The sequence below is a fragment of the Galeopterus variegatus genome, unplaced genomic scaffold (assembly GCF_000696425.1).
Source record: "Galeopterus variegatus unplaced genomic scaffold, G_variegatus-3.0.2 Scaffold9078, whole genome shotgun sequence".
Lineage (NCBI taxonomy): Eukaryota > Metazoa > Chordata > Mammalia > Dermoptera > Cynocephalidae > Galeopterus > Galeopterus variegatus.
Genome location: NW_007735189.1, coordinates 1 through 26,425, shown reverse-complemented (window position 1 = coordinate 26,425; position 26,425 = coordinate 1). Strand labels below are relative to the sequence as shown.

The window sequence follows — 26,425 nt, the reverse complement described above, 5'->3', positions numbered from 1 at the left end:
TGCGATCCGTTGCCGGTCACGAAAAAAGACAAAAGGAAAAAAAAAAAAAAGAAACATTGAGGGAGGAGGTCACCCTGAATCTCCCAGGCACATTGCAGTATCTGAAAGAGGATAGCATTTCTGTAGGGGAATGGTCTGGGCCGTGTCCACTCCCGGTTGCAATGTGAGTACACTTTGGTGGTGACAAGTTCTCACAACCCCAACAACCTCCTCTTTACTCTTTCTTAAAGTGAGCTGGAGGACCCTGTTTTTGAATGAAAGCTCGAGATTTAATTCTCAAAAATTCGAATGTATGTTTGAATCGGATTTTGTCTTTTTCAGTTTCTCTGCAGGTGGATATTGTTCCCAGCCAAGGGGAAATCAGCGTTGGAGAGTCCAAATTCTTCTTATGCCAAGGCAAGTGCACTGTGACCCTCTGCATTTCAGAACTTGCTTCGGAAACTCATTGGGCAGAGCAGAGGCCATTGGGCTGATCGCACCACAACTAGAATTTGTGGGGTTGCAGGGTCTACAGCGTGATCATTGAAGGGCCAGGGCAACTCTCAGGCTCTCTTCCTTCCCCTCTCAAAGGCTGCCCACCTGTAGGGAAATGTGTCATCTACACTGCCTGCAATGGAGGAGGTCTAGGCGTTTTCTTAGGGAAATCAGCACAGCTCCCAGAATAGTGAATCATCCCAGATCTCCTGCTCTGTATAACACAGAGTTCTGTAAATGACCATGGAGAACAGCACTGGCTCAGAAGTAATGCTTCAGTGGGTCCATTTGAGGCTGATTTCTTAGAATCCCCCAGAGCTTGGAAGTCCAAGAAGGTCTAAACCTTGTCTGAAAGTACATTGAAACCGGTATCTCTTTGGTTGTGAGAACATATATCCTGGGTTTTCCAGGTCTATTGTGAATACCAATGTTCTGCCCCATGGCCACCACCAAAGCTCTGGGATATGTTGGACCTGGTGTCCTTGTCTTTTGTTTAGAAAATATGCCCCATTTCCACAGCTCAGATAATTATCAGGAAATGCCATGTAGAGGAAAGGGCTTCAAATCAGGCCTTGGATTCTCTGTCTGTGACATGACTGAGATTCAGAACGTGGAAGAATTAAGAAAGAGCTGAGCTAGATGCAGACTGTGACATTTAGCAAGCAGCTTTTGGCAGGGAGAGGCCTCTAAACGTAGTCATGATTTGCGTCAGATGAGGTGGCTGTGGCCGCCGGATGTGTTCGCTCCAGCTCTGCCTTCATTACAGCAATTTCAGTGATCTGGAGCTGTGGAATCCACAGCACATCTTGCAAATGGCGATATTTATTGAAATCATGATGGGTCCTGAAAGGAAGACCACCTCATTTCCATACTAAGCATCTGTGCAGGGCTGTGTGGGGTAGGCTAAGAAAGGCGCCATGCAAAGAGGCAGGGCGAAGCCACGTCCTCCGGATCCAAGAGCCCATCCCCCTGTTCCAGCTCAGTGTCTGGGGCAGCTCAGCACAGCAAGTCTGCCCTTCTTAGGTGCCCAGGGAATGGAGGCATGGTTGATTCTCGCTACCTTCTTTGCAGCATGTGAGGAGGTGAATTTGCCCATCCAAGGCAGGGGGTGCTGAAATGACAGTCATGCCAGCTTGTGCAGGCAGATGCTAGAATAAAAGTGGTTGGAACTGCGCTCTTAGACTAACTAGCCAGTATCTCATCTTCAGCTCAGGAGACCATAATCTAAGCCTTCAAAAACAAGCTGATTAGTTGGCTCAGACCAACTAGGCCCCTAAACTCCAATCCTAGATATGGTAATCCCTTTGTTCCCATTCTGTGAGGCATGTAAGTTCCTAGCTTAGTGCCCGGCACACAGTAGGTCCTCAACACATATTCTCTTCTTCCATCACTCAGTAGTTATTGAGTTCTTTTCAAATACTGTAAGAGGTATTATGTATATAATAACCAACACAGAGGCCAGAGTAGGGCTGCATAACATTCTAACATAAACGGTCATCCCTCCCTGACGATCAAGCCTGGATTGATCTGTTGTTCAGTAGCTCTTACTGAGTGGCCACTGTCACTTAGAAGGGATTTAGTCTTTTCAATTTCAGTGATTTGAAAATAATCTCTTTCTCCTTAGTGGCAGGAGATGCCAAAGATAAAGACATCTCCTGGTTCTCGCCCAACGGAGAAAAGCTCACCCCAAACCAGCAGCGGATCTCAGTGGTGTGGAATGACGATTCTTCCTCCACCCTCACCATCTACAATGCCAACATTGATGACGCCGGCATTTACAAGTGTGTGGTCACTGGCGAGGACGGCAGCGAGTCGGAGGCCACTGTCAACGTGAAAATCTTCCGTAAGAGCCTCCTTCTGCTTCTGTATTCTCTTGTCAATTATGTTTCAATCAAAAAAAAAAAAAAAGAGAAAGAAAGAAAGAAAAGAAAACTGAGAAAAAAATACAATAAAGAGAGATACGTGGGTCCTATAAGGGGTGAGATGGCAATAGATGGACCAGCTGAGGGCCTGACAGCTTCCTTTTTCCTTCCCTAAGTCTTTTCTGCCCTAGCTCAGAGCTCCGACACCCTTGTAAATGATCCTTGGCCGACTTGCAACTCACAGCCCTGGTTCACGCTGGCCACAGTTGTCCCCCGCTGGCCTCCTGTCTCTAAGCTCTCATTGCACGGTTTCTAGAGGGCTGTTATGGGTTCCTCTGTCCTTTCCCCTGTTCAGGCCTTCCCTTCTTACTTCACTCTCCCCTGCTGGTAATGGAGCCCAGAGGCTCAGTGGGGTAGGGGATTATTTATTGTCTGAACACGATCTGCCACTAAGAGCAGGTAGTTCCCATTGCCACTGAGGCCCCATCTGGAGGTGGCTTCTCATTACCTTGTTATCATGCATCTGTCCCGTTGGACAGAGTACTGGTGGGTGACAGCTAATGAAACAGTACTGACTGCTCTAGTATTTATTGTCATTATGTGTGCTTTTCTTCTGTTCTTCAGAATTTTCTCTGCCCTAGGAAAGTGGGGGGTGGAGCTGGGGAAAAGGGACAGAGTGGGAGATAAAGAAAGACTGGTGACTCCTATTCGTTGTAGGATAGGTGTTCTGCCTCTTCGTCCTACCTATGCTTTATGTTGTATTGTCATCATCCCATACAGTGAAGACACTCTTTCTGTTCTGTAGACCCTTTTCTGCACAAAGTGTGATAAATTTAGCTGGGGGGGTGGAGCTGGGGAAAAGGGACAGAGTGGGAGATAAAGAAAGACTGGTGACTCCTATTTGTTGTAGGATAGGTGTTCTGCCTCTTCGTCCTACCTATGCTTTATGTTGTATTGTCATCATCCCATACGGTGAAGACACTCTTTCTGTTCTGTAGACCCTTTTCTGCACAAAGTGTGATAAATTTAGCTGTCAGTGAGTAGATACTGGTTGCCAGGCATTGACAACAGATTCCACTGCTTGTGCCAGCTGCTCCACCTGGCATCCATGGCCAAGTACCCCTCTCATACATCTGTATATGAGGACTGGGACTGACCCAGGACTCAAGTCCAGGCAGCATGGCTCTAGTGAAAAGGGATCTCGGTGGGAGAACCAGCTGTTTTCCCTCACTCTTCTCCTGCTTATTTTCCAGAGAAGCTCATGTTCAAGAATGCACCCACCCCACAGGAGTTCCGGGAGGGGGAAGATGCCGTGATCGTATGTGACGTGGTCAGCTCTCTGCCCCCCACCATCATCTGGAAACACAAAGGCCGAGATGTCATCCTGAAAAAAGATGGTGAGACCTGACTTTCCTGGCAGGTGCTTTTCCCCTGGGCCGCCATGTTTCCTGGGTTTCCCACTTCTTGTAGCCCATGAGGCATCTACTCCAAACTCAGATTGAAGTGTCCTAAAAACCCCCATGCAGTTTCCAGGCCCTGAGTGGTTGCGTGTCTGTAGCTGGAATATTTAGGCACTTGATTTTCTCTCCAAAGTAAAAGACAAATTTCCAGTAGACTTTTGCTTTTGGCTTTATCTCAAAGCTAGGCACACATATTCTTATTTTAGTTTAAAGTCCCACCCCATAAGACTGAAGTTAGGAAAAAAGGAAAGAGGCCCAGTTACCTACCTGCAGATACCAGAGTTCTCTAACTGATCCTTGGATGAACCTGCCTCTTGTCTCTTCTAGTCCGATTCATAGTCCTGTCCAACAACTACCTGCAGATCCGGGGCATCAAGAAAACAGATGAGGGCACTTATCGCTGTGAGGGCAGAATCCTGGCACGGGGGGAGATCAACTTCAAGGACATTCAGGTCGTTGTGAATGGTGAGGAGATCCATTCTGCCTGCTCTCTCCACTGCTATGACTTTAGTTCCCCAAAGTCATTCTCTTTAAATTCCTCTCTGGTCTGTAAAATAATCGTGTCCTGAGTCATTTGTCTGTCTGAGCTAAATCCCCTCCCCACCATCTTAACCTCTGAGTTTTTCTTTTTTTCTTTTTAAAAAATACACTTGTCTTACGGGTTTCACCTGTACTCTGGGGGCTTTTAGTGCAGTTCCTGAATGTCCTTCATTGTCTTGCAGCACTGGAAACTTTCCCCATGCTTACTAGTAAATTCTTCTTTATTCTCTTTGTCCTTGATGTTCCCATAATTGTGAAGTTAGTCTCCTGGTTCAATGTTCAAAGAAAATATTACAATCAATTCAGGCCTCTGAATAGTCAGAATTATGGTCCATGGGCTTATTAATCTTAATTTGCAGTGTCAAATAAACACACCCGTGGAATCGATCTGACATTTACAAGATGTTTACAGGAAATTATAATGTCAGTACTAAGAAAATAAGTAAATCATGGTTGAATTGTTTTGGCTGTTGATGTGTATTTTTTGCCAAACTCTCCCCCTCTCATTCCTTTGGTAAAAACAGTTTGTGCATAAGGTTGTTTATGACAATCCCAAAGAAATGTCACTCTTTGGTGAGCTGCTGCATTTCAAATTAGTATTAACCACTTAACCACCAGCAGGAGCAGTAGTTTCCAACTTTTTCCAGAACCAAGAGCCCCTTTTTAATGTCAAATTCCACTTGACCTTCGTAGTTGTTAATTTTAGTGTGCGTTGATTCAGAAAATATATAATGATAAATAGCTGCTGTAAATGGAATACCATGTTAACATGAGTAAAATGTATTATAATATCTCCTAAACTCTTGAAAAACAATAATGCATGTTTGTGGATGAATTTGCTTATTCAGTTTATTTCATGCACACATGAATTTAGATTCCTTACACTAACTCTGCAGTCACCCAGGACTCTTGACCCACAGGTGAGATGCCTCTCAACCTGGGATTCCCTGGAGGTGTCTTTTCTCCAGTCAATTGGGTTCTTTCAAGTTTTTGCAACCATCCCTGACCTTCTTCTTTCCTTCAGTGCCACCCACCGTCCAGGCCAGGCAGAGCATTGTGAATGCCACTGCCAACCTCAGCCAGTCAGTCACTCTGGTGTGTGATGCTGAAGGCTTCCCAGAGCCCACCATGAGCTGGACAAAGTAAGAAACTGGCTTGTGCCTTGTATTATGGACTAGAGGAGAGGGAGGAATCCTGGTGCCTGCTCCACGTTGGTGTTTCAGTGGATGGGTGTGGGTTTCTTGGGAACATCAACTCCAGATGAAGAATGTATGCCCTTCTGTAAGGTTCTCTTGCCTTGTGCATTGGATTATTCCTTCATTTTCAGTCTTGTTGGGGCAAAACCAGAAGGTGTGGCCCTGGGGGGGTCCCCTCTTTGAAATTTTATGGGTGTAATTTATAGCCCATGGACAGAGTCGTAGGATTAAGTAGAGGAAGGAACGGTATCTGTGGAATCACCGCTTGACCTTTTTGTGAAGACTGAGTCTTTCCCATTGGCTCGGTCTACGTTTTATGGAAACTAATTAAAAATAAACATCTGAACTCTGTGGTCAGATTCATAGTGCTTTGCATTTCTGCACCTGTAGGGACGGGGAACAGATAGAGAACGAGGAGGATGATGAAAAGTACATCTTCAGCGACGACAGCTCTGAGCTGACCATCAGGAAGGTGGACAAGAACGACGAGGCCGAGTACGTCTGCATTGCTGAGAACAAGGCTGGCGAGCAGGATGCGTCCATCCACCTCAAAGTCTTTGGTAAGGGCAGTGGGACTCGGGGTCAGTGCTCTGCAACGATTCCCCTGACTCTACACACTCAGTCCATCAGCACGACCCTGTCTACTCTACCTCGGAATACATCCCAAATGCAACCATTTCTTGCCTCCTCCACCACCTAAGGCCCAGTCCAAGAATGCATCAGCCTCCCAGCTGGTCTCCCTGCATCCCTCTCTTGGTCCCCTTGCGTCCGTCCTACTCACAATAGCCAGAGTGACCTAAGTGCCACTCATCTGTTTAGAATCCTCCAGTGGCTTCCCATTGCAACCAGAATAAAACCCATACTCCCTACCATGGCCTACAAGACCAAACATGAGCTAGCTTGTGCCTTCCTCTCCAACCTCATCTTTCCTTCACCTTGCTCCACATGCAAAGATCACCAACCAACAGGCCTTTTTTCTGTCCCTTGGACACTCCAAGCTTGTTCCTTATCTCAGGGACATTGCACTTGCTGTTTCTTCTGCTTGGAATATCACTCCCCCAGATCTTCCATGAGCTGCCGCCTTCTCATCCTCATGGACATCTCAACTCAAAATCACCTTCTCAGTGAATCCTTCCTTCACTGTCTGGCATCACAGCTCCCCGAGCACCACTACCACCACCCCCCCCACCTCCACTAATCTCTTCCATTAACCTTACTGTATCTTCTTCTTTGCACTTGTCAGTACCTGAACTGATTTCGTTTACATATTTATGTTGGGGATCGTCACCCACCTCCACTAGCATGTAAACTCCAAGATGTCAGAACGCTGGCTGTCTTACACATTGCTCTATCCCTGGCACTCTAAACAGTGCTAGATGCATAGTAGGCCCTTGGCAAATATTAGTGACTGCCCAGCTGGCTGCCTTGTCTTCTTCGCTTCTCTCCCTGGCCTGCGTGAAACTTTCATAAAAAGTCACGAAAAGGACCCCACGTCTCTGCTCACTTCATCTTTGTAGACTCAATAAGGTGCCATTCATTTCAGAACTCACATGCATTTTGACCTGACCTTGAAAAAAGATGAGTTGCAAAGAAATGTTTAACCTACTGGTTCTCAGCTCACTCTGCTCATCTGTTTAAAAAACACAGATAAGCTGGTCCATGGTAGACAGTGCTCCTAGAGTACAGATGCCTGGGGGCAGCTTTGGTACCTGTAGCTCCCAGGTAGTTAAAATGCACACCTGGGAACCAGATGGGGACTTAGTTGTATAGCCTGATCAGGAGAACTGTCTGTGAACAAAGACCTTTGAAAATCAAGTTGTTATAACCTGCCATTATTTATTCATTAATTATAACTGAATTTAGTAGCAAGTTATCAGTTTGGTTCGAGTTAACTGTGTACTTAAGAGTGAAAGCTAAACTTCATGAAAAATATTCTTGGCAGTCTTTTCTCTAATTCAGACTGATCTTCCCCAGTCACTCTGATTTTATTGTGTTCATATTATAGAAAAAGACAGGTGCATTTGTTAATTTGTTCCTTTATTTAACATGTATTTATTGAGTGCCATTGTTGCTAGATAGAGGGGCTACTGAGGTGAGTAGGATATGGTCCTTTGACCCTGAGAAGCAAGGAGAGTGAAATAAACATATACACTTAAATTATAACAGATAGTATTCATCAACAACATTTGAGTGACTACTATGGGCACAGCCATTGCCAAGTTTACAAAGATGAATAACAAACTCTGTTCTCATCAGTAGGTTCATAGGCTAATGTAGATGATCAATGCTGAAATTTTAAATGACAGTCGATTATAATGATGTTATAATAGCAATATGCACAGTGCTTTATAGGGAAAGAAGATTCCTTAGTCCTGCATGATTCGTGTAAGTTAGAAAAGTGCGCCATTTCTTAAGTAAGAATTATACAGTTGAAGAAGGGTTGGATGAGCATTTCAAGCAACACGTGCACAGTCACAGGAAGGAAAAGCATATATTGGGTTGAATGTGAGGTCCTTTGCACAGGGGCTTGCGTTTGTTTTATTCACAGACATATGCCCAGCACCTAGAACAGTGCCCGGAGTATAATAGACACCAGAATTTCAATAAATGAAGGAACAGTCATCAAATGAAGCATAATATATGTGGCAGGGAGATGAGCCATGCTATCATCACTTATCTTTAAGAAATTCTTTTAGACACTAACCCCATAAAATAATAATAATAGTACACAACACAAACTGAGCACTTATAATGCACCAAGCACGATATGAAGTGCTATTGGTAAATGAGCTCTTTTACTCCTCATCACAACCCCATAAGGTAGATTTAATTATTATTTCTGTTTTACAAACGAGGAAGCCGAGCACAGAGAGATGGGGTACCCCTCCCTAGGAGCCATGGTTCAGATGGAGGCAGTTCACACCCTAAGCTAACAATGGTGACCCCTCCATGAAACTCAGCAGGACACATACTGCATCTGAATTATATAGAAAATGACTAGGAATACCACATGTCATGGTTTCTCTAGAGAAACACACTTGTCTCTGACTTGACTGGTCAAGAACTTGGCCTCTCTTCAGGCCTCTCTGGTGGTGATGGCCGTGGGTAGGAGTGAAGGGCCATGGGGGCCATGGTAGAAGGAGGAGTGAGCCAGGTTGAGAGGAGGTGACGAGGCAGGGAAAGTAAAATGGGAGAAGTGGCAGGACAGGCTCTGTCTTCCCTCTCTCACCCTCAACACATGCACACCTCTGCATGTTACACACACACACACACACACACACACACACACCAGTTTCCTTCCCAAGGCTGCAGCTGGGAGAATGTACACTAAACTGCACAGTGGAGCAAACAGAGAAGTGGCCAGGCTCCTGGAGACACAGGGAAGGAAATCGTAGACTTGTAGGGACTGTGTCTAATGCAGAATGGCACCCTCCTCTGTGCTATCCTGAGGAGCATTCATGTAGCCTCCTTGAGGTAACCTGGTGCCTCCTGTACACCGTCTTTCCCTCTCCACTCCACTTCCTTTCCCTCCTCCTCCTCTGGCCTTCCCCGTTGGTTGAGGAGACTGGTACGGAGCCAGGGAGCCAGGAGGGGAGGGGCCAGCTGGTGAGGGCTCTGTCCCCTCCATGCTTTCTGTCCCTCTCCTTCCCCTTCAGGCTCGCCATCATAGACCATCACTGGCAGAGAAATAGGGCAGGTTCCCCAGCAGTGGTAAGGTCGCCAGCATTGAGATAGAAGAGGAAAGAAACACGAAGCTTAGGTAGTAAAGAAGAGCTCAGAACTCCTGTGGCTTCAAGAAGGGGCGGCAATCAGTATGTACGGGACATATCTAAATTAGGGACTGCTGTAATTGTACCTAAGTGACATCATTTTTTCCTAAGAAAAGGGCATGTTCTAGCATGTATTGCCCTAGTTATCAGCTAGAAGCTCTTTTTGATAAGTACTTGCCTCCGACTTTCCTTTACATTTGGCAATGAATTTTCCATTGCTCCTCTCCCCATGAGACCATCTGAAGAAGTATTTTTGTCTCCACAGATTTTTATTGTGCTCATGCTAATGCTCTTGAGTTCTCATGCTGCTATGGGCTGAGGCAGGCTCACCAGGGGGCAGAAGCCTTGCTTAACTGACCCCTTGTGACTAAAGCAGCCCTTGTGGATTACAGAAAGAGACAAGGAGAGGCCTGAAAGAAGGTGCCCCTGATGAAACCCCTGGCATGCTGTCCAGCCAGCCTCTCTGTTCAGGGAAGCAGGGTTCCCCGGGATCTCCTTGGGCTAGGGTTGCAGGAGCCTGGACTGGGCTGGGAGTAAAAAGGCAGACTACAGAGTAATGGGCATGCTAAAAGAGGAAAGCAGGCATGCGCAGGAGGGTCCATGGAGAAAGGTGCAGTGGAACAGTCTGAGACACTGTCCCGTGGAGGCACGTGGGGATTAGAACAGGGATCCAAAAGCCAAGGGCCCACAGCAGAAGTTAAGTAAGATGGAGCAAGGACTATTGGAAGATAAAACCTGGAGACATTCCTCCAGATGCTGGAATGCAGTGGGGGGGGGGGAGTCTTTTATAAGTAGGGTGACCCTGCATCTGCCCCTGTTTGCCCACTAATGCCCATTGTCCCAGTGTAATTACTTAGAGCACCCCTTGTCACTCTCAAGAGTGACCCAATTTAGACAATAAACTGTATTGCTATCCTTTTTCTAAAGCAGTATTCTAAACCTTCAGAGTTAGTTCTGACGATAGTGCAGCAAGAGAGGATTGAGCAATCAGTGAGAAGCTTGCCTTCCGTCCAACAGCCCTCTGCAGACTATACAACAGTAGCCATTGGTAATAATGTTTTTAATACGAATATAGTTTGCCTTTTTCTAAGGACTTATTCAAAGCACCCTTTGTAACCATCTGGGAAATGGGGTCACCGAGACCAAATATTAATAGACATTAACTGAGCTCTGTTTTCTGTTAACCTTTTGCTGTCAAGACAAAGTGCTGTGGGTCAGGAAAAGGCAAGCAGAACACTATCTAGATCTCAGAGTCTGACTAGGTTTCAAGAAGCCAGAAATTCAGCCTTCCTGGGACTGTCTCCAGACCCTGAAAACAACTTTTTAGGGTAGTGAATTTAGTTTTAGCAGAATTTGGCTGAGTTTTTTTTCCTTTACTTTTTATTCTGTGATTTTGACAGTATAGAAATTTAACTTTTACTTTATTTTATTTACCTTTTTATTTTGCCCTGAAAACAACTTTTTAGGGTAGTGAATTTAGTTTTAGCAGAATTTGGCTGAGTTTTTTTTTCCTTTACTTTTTATTCTGTGATTTTGACAGTATAGAAATTTAACTTTTACCCTATTTTATTTACCTTTTTATTTTGTGTGTTTATTTTATTTTACCTTTCTTTTTATGTTTTTTTACTCTCTAAGACCTATGCAATAGCACTTAATACTTACTCCATCCAGTACGAGTCATAACCTCCTTGAAAGTTGTATTTATTAAGGTAGAAATAAAGTCTTCCTATAGGAAAACCTCATTCATGTGGACTCTCAACTCAAATTTGTGATCTTTGGCCACACTGGATTGAGATTGTCTATGTGCTCTGTCACAAAAGGATTTGCTAAGCAGCCTGTTAGTACAGATTAACTTTAGGAGAATATTTGAACTAAATAGGCGATTTTATATAGAAGAAGGCATTTGCTACAAAAAAATATTTAGAGCTCTACCATTATTTTCTGTTTATTAAAGCATAATCAAGGACCTTAATTTGGAGGATATATACATATGGAGGATATATACAGACAGTAGCTTATTAAACTACTTGGGGTTACTGTATGAATTTGAATATAAAGGAAATGTAGTTATTTCAAAAATTAGTACATGCATCGAAATATAACTCCATATCCCATAAATATGTGCAATCTACACATTTCAATTAAAAAATAATTTTTAAAAATTTAGCCATAATTCTGGTTTCCTGTTTGTTGTTCGTTTATCTAATCTGGTCTTTTTCTGTATTGGTGAAATAAGTTACATTTGTGTAGTGTTAGCTTTTCCCTTCTATGGAAAGTTCAGCAATTTCAGAGTATAATTGTTTTAAATTGGGAAAATTCAATTTTCTCTAATGTTTTAACATTTAACTCAGCTTGGGAATGCTTGTGCTTTCTTGCATTACCCAAAACATTTGGAAAATGAACTCCTCTAATCTCATCTCCTTCCCCTCGTCAGCCCACCCCCCAACCCCCACCCAGTTCCTCGCCTGATTTCCTCACTTGAGTCAATGCTAACACCATCCTTCTGGTAGTTAAGAGTCTGAGTCATCTGGACTCCTCCTTATCCTTCCTTTGTCTCTTTCCATCCCAACTGCCCTCTGTTCATCTGCCACTTCCTCTACACCCTCCTTCAGGCTCTCTCTCAACGCCGCTCATTCTCAATGTTACCTCACATCTGGGTCACTGAGGGAGCTTCCAAATTGGTTTTCCTACCTCGAGGTTTTCTCTATTCAAATCATCTTGAATTTTTCCTGTATTAACCTTCTTGAAATACAAATGATTTCATTGCCCTAATCAAACTGTCTGTGGGCCTCCACCAGCCAGTGCATAAAGGCCATGTGTCCAGCCTTGTCTTCCTTAGTTTGCCTCATGGCATTCTACTCTGTTCCCAACCCTCTCTTCACATGTTCTTGCTTCTCTGCTTTTACTTAAGCAGTTTTGTACACTTGGGTTACTCTGTCTCCACCCCAAAGTTCCACCTGCTGAAAATCTCATGGTCCAGCCCCAGAACTGTCCCCTTCCAAAGGCTCCAACCTGGGAAGTGCCCTTCTTCTGCATCAGGCCGGCTGTATCCATTGCCCTTAGCACTCTTACTCTATAGGATATGTTTTTAAACTTATTATTATGGTTTCTGTGTTGTTCATATGCCTAATACATTGTAAGCCCCTGGGGTCTCCCAAAACATCTAGAATAGGACCTTGTACTTAGTAAATAGATAGCTTTTGTTGAGTGGGTGCAGGTCATCATTTAAACCCAGAAAGCTAAATAATCAGATCAACTCATAGAAATGTTTTGTCTTTTCAGCAAAACCCAAAATCACTTACGTAGAGAACCAGACTGCCATGGAACTCGAGGAGCAGGTCACTCTTACCTGTGAAGCCTCGGGAGACCCCATTCCCTCCATCACTTGGAGAACTTCCACCCGAAACATCAGCAGCGAAGAAAAGGTATAATATCACCCAAGAGTTTCAGGGCCATGGAACACAGACTTGAAGCAATTTCAGTCTACCCCATGCCCAGTTCTCTTTGGTGAACCAAAAGATGGGATGTGGTCATCGAAGGCCACAGCCAGGTCTGTGACCTCCCTCCCCCAGCCTGCCCAGATCCATGGAACACAGACTTGAAGCAATTTCAGTCTACCCCATGCCCAGTTCTCTTTGGTGAACCGAAAGATGGGATGTGGTCATCGAAGGCCACAGCCAGGTCTGTGACCTCCCTCCCCCAGCCTGCCCAGATGTGGCCTGTTCAACATCCCCTTGCAATGGAACGGACACAATTATTTGTATAGGTTGGCAGGGGTGTGATGTTAGTGGGCGTGGTCAAGTTAGATGTTCTGGGGAGGAGGTTATAGTGATTTTCAAACCCAGGGTTATGGAGCTGTGAGGAGCAAGGAGAAACCAAGATCCTGGTGCACTAGGTGATATTGTCATCATCTCAGGAGCACCCAAGGAAATGTCTCTCAGAAATAATAGGAATCAAAATGAGCCTATTAATTCTCTTCCTTGCATTTTGTATAGTCATGCTATCTATGCACTATATGCACAAGAGCTTGGTTGCCTTTGTGTCTGCCTGTATTCCTGGTCACATTTGGAAATCATTTTGCTCTAAAGGCAAAAATAATTAGCAGTTTCTAAATGATGATGATTATACCTGGGTTCTGCAATATATTCACTGAGGGTTTAAGAACATTGCAGCAACCTTCCTGGTAAATTTCGCTTTAAAGAATATGGACTTTATGGTCACCAGAAAGCTATCTTTATTATTGACAATATATAAAAATTGAGGTGAGCCCACGTGATGCAGCCCCTTGCTATTGGTGGATCAGAAAAAAGCAGGAGGAGGAAAAGGCTTGATTTTAAAGCAACTTAACCCTCTGGCAGTTCTTCTCCAATACCATCATGTATATCCTGTAGTAATAGGCTTCATTTTAGTTGGCCAAACCTTTGTCACCTATTCAGGAGTAATGGCCTTAGCCTTAAAGAACATTTATAATAACAGGCCGGCCCGGTGGAGCACTGGAGAGTGCGCCACTTGGGAGCACGGTGGCGCTCCCGCTGAGGGTTCAGATCCCATGTGGAGACCGGTTCCCGCTCACTGGCTGAGCGCGGTGTGGGCACAACACCGAGGGTTGCGATCCCGTTGCCGGTCAGTAAAAAAAGACAAAAAGGAAAAAAAAAAAAGTACATTTATAATGGATTGCTTATTGATTAGAAAGTCAAAAATGATAGATCTTCACTCTTTTGCCTGCCTAAAGAAAATCCGTAGAGAGGGTAAATTCAAATAAAGCCAAAAAAGGATAGTGTGAAATACCAGAGCTAAATTTGGGATTTGCATTTGAGGAATTGATTTCTGTCCCACTAATAGAAAAAAAAAACTAAATCAAAAGGAACAGAAATTGTTCTTCCAAATAACCTATTATTTTTTGCAAGTTTTATCTCCAGACTTGGATTCTCAATGAGGAACTGCTAAATATTTTTGAAACTTGCATATGCTGTTTGACACATGAAAACCAACTCGATTAAGAAATGTGTTTATTTGGATACTTTCTTTATCAACATTGGGATTAAAAACCCTCAGCTAAAATTTCTGCTCCCATTGTGTTGTTATGTGGATTGAATGTACATTTCAGGGCTTAAATCAGAGGGCCGCTGCTTGGTGGATCTTTCTAGATCAGGCATAAAAGTAGATTTGTCCAGGGTGACCTGGTGTTTATCTTTGACCTACAGCAAAGGACAGAAATAATATCTATCTCAGATGAATGATGCTTTTAAATTCTATATCTTTTCTAGGAATAGTTCAATAGCCAAGCTAGACCAGAGGGTTATTAAGATTTGTGCCTACCTCAGGTTCTTTAATAGGTTGGCACTTCTGGCTTATATTTGAGATTTCATTTTTATAGAATGAGAACAAATAGCCAGGCACTAATACATACTCACACTTGCTAAATACTGAGAATGAAGGTGTCTAGCAGAGACCCTTTGAAGTAGTAGGGACTCACTTTTTGTATAATGCAGTTATTAGCACAGATCATCTATCTTAATCTGAGATAATTATTGAAGCCCAGCCACATTGGTTGTATTGTGGTTTGTTTGACTATGGACAACCTTCAAATTTAATTGAAGTGACATTATTGGAATATGAGTGAATCAATGTTAGAACAAGTCCTCCATGTCAGCCAGTGACGTGACACCAGGTTAACACATTTGTCTAAATGAAAACCTGTATAAGAAAATGTGGCAATTCTATTAATTATATAAAGACATCAAAGAGGCATAATGGATAGTTATCCACACTGTGGATAGCTAATAATTGAGAAAACAAATAGGGGCTACTCATGAACAGGTCAGATTCCAGATAATAAATTTGGACTTTGGCAGCCTCTCCTCATGTCCTCCCCCATCTACAGTTGCATTATATATAAATAGGTATCAAGATTACTAGTATCGCTGAATTGTAGGAGTGGAAGAAAACAGTTTTCTTAAAATCAGGATATATGCTAAGAGAGTTGTATCTCATTGGCAAGGTAAAGAAGCCTCCTGAGATTTACACCATGTAAAATACCAGAATCATAGATGGTTGGGAGGCACATTTTGAGGTTATCTGGTCTCACCTGGCACCCATTTCTAGCATCCTGGCCAGGAAGTCATTTGACCCCTGTATGAAGGGTGATGGTGTCAGTCCTCTGCAGGGCATTGGCCCACACTGATAATCAGAAAGGGCTGCTTCTTTGCCCCTTCCTCTGCTCAGTCCCACCTCTGCCACTCAGTCCTTTGTATGGGAGCCATTAAAGTAGCTCTTCTGTTTTCCTTTGGTCTTCTCTTCCCCTTAACACAAACAGCTATTTTCACTGTTTCTCACATGTCATGGTTTTCACATCCTTTACCCTTCTTGTTGACCTATAATAGATAGCCACAATTCACTAGTGCTCCCCTAAAATTTTTACGAACCCAGCGTAGCTAACACAGACTTCAGTAGGGATATTGCCTTTTTGATCTGGCCACCATCATGCAGGTAAAGTTGCATTAGCTCTTTAGTAGTTTCCTCATTCTATTGCCTCATATTGAGCCTGTGGTCAACTGAAATGCTCAGGTCTTTTTCACATGAACTGCATTTAAGCCACATATCCCCTATCCTGATCTTAAGCAACTGATTGCTTAACTGGTAATGCAGAATTTGTATTTATTTCTGTTAAAAATTGTATTTTGTTTATTGAAGCCCAGTGTTTCTCAACACAGTCACTATGGCAATTTGGGAAGAATCTTCCTTCACTGGGACTGTCCTATGCATTGCAAAATATTTATCATCGCTGGTCCCATACCCCTGAAATGCCAATAGGTACCTCTAATCATTACTAAAAATGCCACATGTACAAACACCCTCTGGCTTGAGAACAACTGTTTGAGCATATCTTTCCAACCAGTTAGGACTGACTTTCATCAGAAGTATCCTTAGAAGTCTGTGGGTCCAGAGAATTTCAATGCACGTGGGCCCCCCTATTTTATATAAGTATATGAAAAGTCATGAGGTATTGCAGTCAGTGGTTCCCCAGCCCTAAGCATAGAGCCCAAGGAATCTTACGTGGCTTCAGTAGCCTTCACAATGCAATTGTCAGCTGACATCTGTATTAGCTGTCGCTTCCAACCTTGAATGATCACTTATTTGAAATGTTTTTGTTCAAGTCACTGATAAAAATGTCAACTAGGACGAGGTAAAGTACAGAGCCCTTAGACTGCCACCATGGCTTCCTCCTGTTTACCATGGGGCCATGGGCTCTCTTATGATTTTCATGACTTGTGGGAGGTTCAACTATTCCCTTAATGAAAATAGTTACAATATAAGGTAATTAAAGCAACTTTGTCTTTTGCTTCACTGCTTAGTTGAATCTAGTATTGCCCTTCTTAAGGGAAGAGGAGGAAAAGGCTTTTAACCACAGACACATAGTTAGTGACTTTCTAGTGGAATACCAGTGTTCTTCATTAAAAAAAGAAGTGGGCTGAGGGACAAGCAAAAACCAGTACAATGAACCCAAATGTCACATCCTATCTTTGTCATGTCCCTGGATTGAGTCTAATCACTCATTTGAGAATGATCATTATCAATCTGTTGAGCTTCAGCTAGTTGAGTTAGTTTAGTTCAGCAACTGATAATAACTAGGCTAAGTCTAATTATTTGGGTAATTGACATCATTAAAGCGGACCAATTGTCTAACAGTCTGTCCATTTCTTAGTGGTCACTATTATGTTGGCAAAAAATATATATTTGACCATCATATTGGGTCAGTTTGATCATGTGTATGAAGGTCATTGTGATACTTCAGAAAGTTTGTGCATCTGCGTTGTTTCACTATTCATCCTACCCTGATTCATTTCAAATATTGCCAGGTGTTTGAGTGCTAAATTCCAGGCACCATTTACATACCGAGTGAGACCCGCGATGATGATTTGCATACTCTATCTCTGGCAGAAATAAGTCATCATATGCTTATTTGAACATCTCTGTGCCTCTGAAATAACTGGTAAAGAAAGGCTTATGAAGGCTTACTGATGAAGGAAAAGGAGAGGGGTGAGATGGGAAGAGAGAGGAAAAATGAAAGGTATTTTGTGAACCTTGAATCTTGGGCTGACAGAATATCCCACAAATAAAGACAGACCTTTTGAAATTCTGGATTCTTTGGAAGCTGGAACTTTCTTTTCACCTGGGAAAATTCTTCATTCGACACAAACTAAGTGCCCACTTTTAAACATTGGAAAAAGTGACTTCATCGGACAATCAGTTCCTGGTTTATCCAGGGTGTGGGCAAATGTATGACAGGAGGAATTCCTCATTCAGTACAAACCCAGTGCTTGAGATAATTATAGGGGATGCTTCACTTTAGTTTATATACATATTCTGGCGGGCTTGTGTGTAAGACAACTAAACATGTGAGTATTAAAAGAAGGTAGAACTAACAACTTTGGAGTATTACTAATAATACCCTAGTTTGTTTCATAAGTGTGTATATTTGTGTATCAGCTTCACTTTAGTTTATATACATATTCTGGCGGGCTTGTGTGTAAGACAACTAAACATGTGAATATTAAAAGAACGTAGAACTAACAACTTTGGAGTATTACTAATAATACCCTAGTTTGTTTCATAAGTGTGTATATTTGTGTATCGGGTTGTCTTAAAGTGGGCCACACCTTCTCCAAGTTATTAGGTACAAGATGTTTTCTGTCATTCCACCAGGCACACATGTAGGAGGTCAGGCTACTAGAAGCATTGCATTTCTGGCAATTACTTCTAAAAGCCACAGAACCATAGTGATTTGGGAGACACAAGAAGAATCAGATTTGAAAAACAAACAACTCCATATTATATAGCCCTTAAAAGAGATCTTGATTCATACAGCCCTGGCATGTGACAGACAAGCTTCTAAGTAGTGTGGAATTGGCAGCCACATTTGACATGTTGGCCCACTGTTCCTTTTGTCTATGCATGTTCCTCTGTTCTCTTTTTCTTCTTCGTTCCAACATCACGTGACATAACCCAATATTCCATCCTCATTTCTCACAAAAGCTCTTTGCGTTTAGTGGGCTCTTACTAAATGTTTGCTGACTCACTTGCATTCCCTGGATTTCATTGCTGTGTTTCTAGCATCTTTTCTATCCTTTTTCCATCTGAACATCAGGGACAATCAAACAGTCATGCCACCTAATTAAAAAAAAAACAGCTATGATGTCTTTGATCTCGATATGAAAACAGAAAAACTGTAAGCAGAGTAGATTCCCAAGTGCCAGACAAATTTTTTAAAAATATATACACACACACACACACACACACACACACACACACACACACACACACACATATAGATGTGGGTGGAAAACCCCCCAATGTCCCTGAGTTGGCTCACTCCTTGTGAATACTGTGTTTGATGAAAATGGTACATGCCTGAGCTCGCATGCCATCTGTGCCTTCTCTGCCTTGAAGGACTGGAAGTCCTACCACAACCACTCAGCATTTGATATCCTCAAAGCTTCCCAATCCATAGTCTCAAGGACTTCATACTTCATTCCTGACATACCTCTCTGCTCCTTGCTTTGTTCCCTTTTTAAAAATAAAAATTTAATTTTTAATAGAGTGCATGTGAAGAGCTATAAAATGCATGAGCATAAAACAGCATTAGTATATCGGTGATAAGCTGTCTAATAAAGTCCACAAAAAGAAACCTACTAAGTACATCAAGATATGTGGTTAGAACTGGTAGTGTCACCAAATACTACAAGGAATATTTTAAGATGTTTTGGAGCAGGAGTAATGTAACGTGTCTGCTGGTATTCATATATATGTCTACCAAAGATTAGGAAAGACTTTATCTTTGAATTATACATTTTAATGTGCATAAGGGGGGAGAAAGTCTGAACATAAGCTAAATCCTAAGTTAAATTGGGTAATAAACACACCATTGAAAGTGGGCCTTGGAAAAAGTTCTGGATTAAAAAGAAGCTGCATGTGCACGGAACGCAGTTTGATGCAACAATTCTCTAAAGCAACATGTTGTAAAATTTTACTGCTTTCTTGTTGTGTTTTATATCTTGTTCTCTCCAGGCTTCGTGGACTCGACCAGAGAAGCAAGAGGTATAGCCTACCTGACCACTAGCCAGTCTTTAGTTTTGAAAGCATTACAGTTTAACTCACCATTACAATTTAATAACCAGACATGCTAAACTAATTAGTCTTTTAGTTAGATTAAAGAATAGGTCAATAGTGGTAGACGTGACTTAGCAATAGTGTCATTTTAGGATGAGCATGCAAGCTGTGTTGGGAGTGGATGAACAAATTCTTATTATTTCCTAAAACTCGATCTTATTCTCTTGTTGGTGCTGATCAAAGTCACATCCAGGTAATTATACTGATAGAGTCAATTGCCCCAATTCCCAGGCCAGGCATTTTGAAATGATGACAATTTTTTTGACGTTTATGGGGTCGATGTGGCTTTGGACCATAATGTCACAGAGTTAGTGATCTAAAAACCCACTCAGCCCTTTCCTTTCCAGCTCAACTCATCTTGTTGCTCACTATTTTATAATGATGGGTCTTGATATATTATCACATCAGATTTCATCTCAAAAGCAATGCAAATGACATCTCTCATTGGTTTTCCCAAATTGCTAAACATATCTATGTTACTTTTATAGAGCATTAAATTTATGAGATTAGAATGATTTGGTGCAAATGGTTTAATGACTTTTTAAGGTCCATAGCATTCAGCCTTTGAAATTTATCCAACTACTTGCTTCAGTTTGGGTAATGTGGGACTTAGTTTGAAAACTGAAACTAAATGTTAATCCTTAGATTTTTAATTGCTACACCCCAAGACCCTCGTTATGATCACACCTATCATTTTCTACCTGATTCATGTTGATTAAGTGATACACAGTGAAATTTTAAAAAAAAAGTATACTTCAGATGTGGTTCAAAGATCTAATCTATAAATACTTTTTTAAAAAGTAGCTTTTGTCTCTTCTCTGAGTGGAACTTTGATATTGTAGTACTGTAAATGCAGAATATGATGCTCCTATAGACGGTATTTTTGGCAAATCTGTCCTCTTAGTCTTTCAGAAATGATAATTATTCAGAACACATAACTCATGTGTTCAGGTTATGGCTATAAATATTTAATGCTGTTCAATATTTCAAAGTTGACTGCCTGTCTCCAGGCACTAATATTAGTTTCTGCATGTGAACACACTGCCATCATTCAATCTAGTTTATTATAAACTCCCTTCATATCACACCTTCCTCCATGTTACGGGGACTGTAGTTAAGTGCACATCCTCACTACAGTGCTTTCTCCTGTGGCACTTTCCTGAGTGCTATTATGGGTTGGGTGTAGTATTTCCCAAAAGTCATGGACCCTTTGGGATTGGGGAAGGGAGAAAAGAAGGATTAATTATCATCTATTCTTAAGCAGCTGCAGATCTCATTCTGCTTGGCCTTGTATATCTTTCCCTGATCATTCTGATTTAGACCTGGTTAGAGGAGGAGCTGATTTATCAGGGAACATTAAGGAGTATTAAGAAAATTATTATTATAAGTGGAAGTAATGGGTTTACTGCCAGGAAAGCAGACACCTCACTCCGTTTTCCAAAAGTGTCCTTATGGTGACTGTCTCAGTTTGGAGATAATTGACTTTCAAGTGAATGCTGCCCCTGGGACTCAGGAGTTCCATTCCTTCCTGTTTGTCTCACTCAGAGATGAAGACCATAAGTCCAGAAGAGTGCAAAAGAAGGCTTGGGTTGTGGCCAATTTCATTCTATAAGCTCTGAGAAAGGCTTAGCAGTTTTACCTAGAGCAAAAATGTTTTGATGAGACGAATGATTATAATAGCTCTTCATACGTTTTCAGAAAAAAGGTGTTTTCTTGCCCAGAGCTCATCTGCTCCCCCTGCAGAGCCTGGACATCATCATAACTTCTGGTCTGGGTGGCTTGTACGTTGCACTCCCTGATTTTATCCTGGTTCATTCTATAAGCTCTGAGAAAGGCTTAGCAGTTTTACCTAGAGCAAAAATGTTTTGATGAGAAGAATGATTATAATAGCTCTTCATACGTTTTCAGAAAAAAGGTGTTTTCTTGCCCAGAGCTCATCTGCTCCCCCTGCCAGAGCCTGGACATCATCATAACTTCTGGTCTGGGTGGCTTGTACGTTGCACTCCCTGATTTTATCCTGGTGCCAGAGTAAAACATTTCAGGGGAGCGAGTCCCATCGCACTAGATTCTATCTGCATGTCTTCAAAGGGATAACTGGGCATCTGGCAAATTATCCCATCCTCAAACTGCAAAAAAACTCTCCAAAGAGGGCTACCTACTGGTCTGTTGACATCATTAAATGAGAGAAATTTCCACATAGAGAAATTCTGGAAAAGAGACCAGAAAGAAAAAAACCATGGCTGTCCAAGCAACCATTTCCTGAGCTTCTCTTCACCATTTTTAGATAATTCTCAGTAAAGACCGTCCATCCCATCCCCTGCTTCGTCGTTGTTAATGTCCTACTCTTGCCTTCATGACTTTCTTTGCCTCTTTTGTTACAATATCTCTTCCTTATGGAAATGTTCTCCACTTCCTGAGGATTATGGTCAGATTTTCACGTCTGTGTGGCAGTCCCAGGACTAGTTCTGGCTGTATCACAAAGCATCTGTTCAGTCTCTGGTTGGCCTTGCTGAGATGACCGTGAAGGCCAAGGGTGGACCCCTCTGCCTTCAGTCCTGCTGTGTTTTGGGAAATTAGGAGTGACATGCAGATCAGGTCAGCCCTTTAGGGATACCTGCATGGGTGGCTTCATCTGTCGATGCCTCTGGTGTAGACTTGGATGAAGATTTTTCTATGGCCCATGAAAATAGCTCCTGAGATGTATCAGCACAGCTCTGTCAGCCCACAAGAAAGGGAGTCCCAGGATTTAGTGTCTCTAGCAAACCGGATGTCTTGAGGCTTTCTGGTGAAGTACTCAACACCTGTCTGTTGTCATCTCTCATAAATGTGTGGCATCTCCTGGGATGCCTCATAGATTTACAGCTCAAATGGTAGCATCAGGGCATTTATCTCAGAGAGGAGTGGCACTTACAGCAGCAGGCAGTGATGATTTTCCTTGACCCTTCTGCTTCCTTATTAGCAGAATGTTCTAACTTTCACATATGAAATGTGATGGTGCTTAGATGACTAAAGTGGACTGGATCTGTCAGGGACTTCATGTGACAGTGCTGCTCAGACTTCCCAGACTGGCTGCTGTATGACATTGCAGTTCTGGGCTATAGTCTTCCAAACCAGCCTATCAAAAGAACCAGAAGCCAAGTGTCCTTTTGTTCTCTAAATGCCTCACCCCATGGGCTGGCAGACGCCAGATGCAGAGTACCCTCCTGGCCATCTGTACAGAGTATCATGTGCTACAAGGAGCAAGACCCCTTCTTCAGATTACCACCTTTCTTGAGGAGCTCAACTTGGGCCACATGCCCAGACTTTTCTTGAGCCAGCAACCATTTTAGAATGGTTACAACGTAAAGGGAGAAAACCCCTTGGAAATATTTCATTACCCACTGCTTACAGTTCACATATGTATTCTCTTTTTTACCAATCATTGCAATTCCAGAGACTCAGGAAGCCAACTGCAATATCAAGGATGAGATAGTGGTGGTGACTGTGGTGTCAAAGATCCCAGTTCTGCCTGGGCTGTCTGTACCACTGTCCCTGGAGAGGGGACCCAGTGACCCTCACCTCCAGCTCAACAGCTCCTGAGCTTTGAGTTGTTTGACTTGTTTTGAATAGAATTATTTTACTTTTAAGCATCCAAAAAGACAGGCATCTGCACAAATATGGGTTTCTTGTATAATTTCTTACATTGGGCACATGTGAGTTTCCTGTTACGTGTGCTTGCACCATGGAACTGGCAGATGGGCAGACTGGAAGGAAAGGATGAGAGACCAGGTTTTTCAGAATCTCACGCGGCATCTGTACCACTGTCCCTGGAGAGGGGACCCAGTGACCCTCACCTCCAGCTCAACAGCTCCTGAGCTTTGAGTTGTTTGACTTGTTTTGAATAGAATTATTTTACTTTTAAGCATCCAAAAAGACAGGCATCTGCACAAATATGGGTTTCTTGTATAATTTCTTACATTGGGCACATGTGAGTTTCCTGTTACGTGTGCTTGCACCATGGAACTGGCAGATGGGCAGACTGGAAGGAAAGGATGAGAGACCAGGTTTTTCAGAATCTCACGCGGCAAAGGCTGTTGCTGCAGGAGTATCTGCTGGCCAGGGCTCTTGCTTCTGTTTTAGACATCCCAAACAAAGTCATCTTGGGAGACCCAGCCTTTCCTTGCCCCAAACCAACATTGAAACAGTTCAGGCTGCTTGACATAACCAAGTCCCGTTCTTTGTTTTGGATACACCCAAGTTCCCATGGTGCTCCCCAGAGCCTCCCGCATTAGGTGGTACCTAAAGTAAGATGTAGACATTGGCACAAAGAGGAGACAGGATGTGAGACTGGTCATAGACAGCGATGGCCTAGTCTCCTAGTCCCTGCCCTTCTAGAGCTGCCGTTGCCCTCCACCCTGCCTTGGCCTCTGACACTCTCACCCCCCTCCTGGCAGACTCTGGACGGGCACATGGTGGTGCGCAGCCACGCCCGTGTGTCCTCCCTGACCCTGAAGAGCATCCAGTACACAGACGCCGGAGAGTACATCTGCACCGCCAGCAACACCATCGGCCAGGACTCCCAGTCCATGTACCTTGAAGTGCAATGTGAGGAGTCCCGGGGGGAAGGCGGGGGAGGGAGGGGCAGTGCACGGTCAGGCCGAGAGAGGAGAGCAGCAGCCAGGACCTAAGCTCACCCTGTGGGCCCTGCTCACAGTCCCTGGGGCAGCTAGCCCTAGGCCATTTCAGAGCTGTGTCCCCAAGCCACCCCGATAGACCATCCCCAGGCTTCTTACAAGCCAGCTGGGGCTCAGGAATACCGAGACAACCTTGACCTCCACAACACCAGGCACTAGCTCTGCTTTGGGGCATATCCTGCCTTCCCTAGTGCCAGGAGACAGGATGTGGGAGGCTCCACAGTAGGGGCAGTCATCCTGATAGTCACTGTCATTCACTGCAGATGCCCCCAAGCTACAGGGCCCTGTGGCTGTGTACACTTGGGAGGGGAACCAGGTGAACATCACCTGTGAGGTATTCGCCTACCCCAGTGCCACGATTTCATGGTTCCGAGATGGTCAGCTGCTGCCAAGCTCCAACTACAGCAACATCAAGATCTACAACACCCCCTCTGCCAGCTACCTGGAGGTGAGTCAGGGAGGGGCAGGGGCAGGTGGAGAAGGTGCAGTTTGACTAGGGCGGGCTCCTCAATGCAGCTCACGTCTTCTCTCGTTTCCCTGGCACATGCTGAGCAGGGGAGCCACTGGCTGGAGAAGAAACCGAACCTCCTCACAGCCACCTTTCCCCGCTGCCCCGATCCTCCCCCTGTGCCAGAGAAGGGACTGGAGGTGGAATGTGCCTCCCCCGCAAAGCCCCTCTGCTATTCTCCTCTCTCGTTTAGGGCTGGGCTACAGCTAATGATCCGTGCCTTACTGGTTCTGTTCTTTACTAACTCAATCCAGCAAATGAGGATCTGAGTCTGTGGCCATCCCATGGGACACTTGTAACCCAGGCGCTTCTTCCTTCTAAAGGTGACCCCAGACTCTGAAAATGATTTTGGCAACTACAACTGCACTGCAGTGAACCGCATCGGACAGGAGTCCTTGGAGTTCATCCTTGTCCAAGCAGGTGAGTGCCCCTTAGGTGGCTTCCACGCCACCCCCGGCCTCGCCAGCCCACTTTTTGTACTTCAGTGATCCCAGGAGAGTAGGAAGAAGGGAGGGCCAGGTCAACAAAGCCAGAAGGTCAGGGAGCCCTTAGAGGAATGGGGATCTCAACATGGGGTATGTTGGGGGAGAATTATATGATGAGGTGGGCCAGGAGGACAGGATGCAGGTGACAGGATTCCCAAAAGAGAGCGGAAATGAAAGAGGCATGCTTCATGACTGGGAGTTAGGGTCCAGGCCAAACTGGGCTCACCCGGGTCTCCGCATCTGTCCTCCCACAGACACCCCCTCTTCACCATCCATCGACCAGGTGGAGCCGTATTCCAGCACAGCACAGGTGCAGTTTGATGAGCCAGAGGCCACAGGTGGGGTGCCCATCCTCAAGTACAAGGCTGAGTGGAGAGCGATGGGTGAAGAAGTGTGGCATTTCAAGTGGTATGATGCGAAAGAAGGTGAGCCAGGGAGACTTGGCACTTCCTTTAGGACCATGGGTGCCTCGGTACTCAGCATTGGGGGACATACTCATCCCAGCATTCACCAGATCCTGGCTGCCCACTGGGGTAGGGTTGACACACCACTCTCACCTACTGGAGCATGCCAGATACCATCATGTGCCATCTTGTTTGTGTCCCTCCAGAACTAGAGAATTAGGTCACGGTCACATTTCCAGGTAGAGTTGGTAGCACTCTGCCTCCAGTGCTTTAGAACCTGGCTCTCACGACCCAGCCAGGATGGATAAGACCATCTCAACCATGTTGCAGGCAGAAGTCCTGCTTAGGTGCTGAACACAGCCGATGAGTACTGTACCACCCCCCTCCCCTCTGCATATTTGGGTTCCCTGCACTGTGGACTCTCTGCCCACACCCAGCCAGTCCTGCATGGGTATCTGTACTCAGGGACTGTCACGTGGTTGTGATAGTAACCAAATAAGCAGAGCTAGCAGGACAAACCTGCTCTTAAATCAATCCCATGATATCTTTCCAAGCTAAAGGTTTTAGAAATGACCCTGGGATTACTGCAGTTTGAAGATTCTGAGGCCAGACCTTCTGAGGTTTGAGTATATTTATGTCTAACTCTCCCTACTGGGTTTACGTGGAGTAACTAAGTGATGTATGTTCAAGCTAAAGGTTTTAGAAATGACCCTGGGATTACTGCAGTTTGAAGATTCTGAGGCCAGACTTTCTGAGGTTTGAGTATATTTATGTCTAACTCTCCCTACTGGGTTTACGTGGAGTAACTAAGTGATGTATGTCTTGTATCGGTAGGAATTATTAATCCTGATCTGGTATGTGGTAACTAAGGTAGAATTAGGGG

At 43.9% G+C, this 26,425-nt stretch overlaps 1 protein-coding gene across 1 annotated transcript; it reads left to right on the top strand.

The window, feature by feature from the left end:
• Nucleotides 1–254: 254 nt before the first annotated feature.
• LOC103609010 (neural cell adhesion molecule 1-like) lies at nt 255–25,671 on the top strand (the record flags this gene model as incomplete). Its single annotated transcript, XM_008593392.1, has 12 exons — nt 255–396; nt 2,099–2,317; nt 3,590–3,733; nt 4,124–4,261; nt 5,361–5,478; nt 5,923–6,092; nt 12,585–12,727; nt 19,371–19,400; nt 23,906–24,056; nt 24,409–24,593; nt 24,977–25,073; nt 25,393–25,671. Coding segments are annotated over exons 1-12 (1,816 nt in total), but the record flags the coding sequence as incomplete, so codon positions are not given.
• Nucleotides 25,672–26,425: the final 754 nt, after the last annotated feature.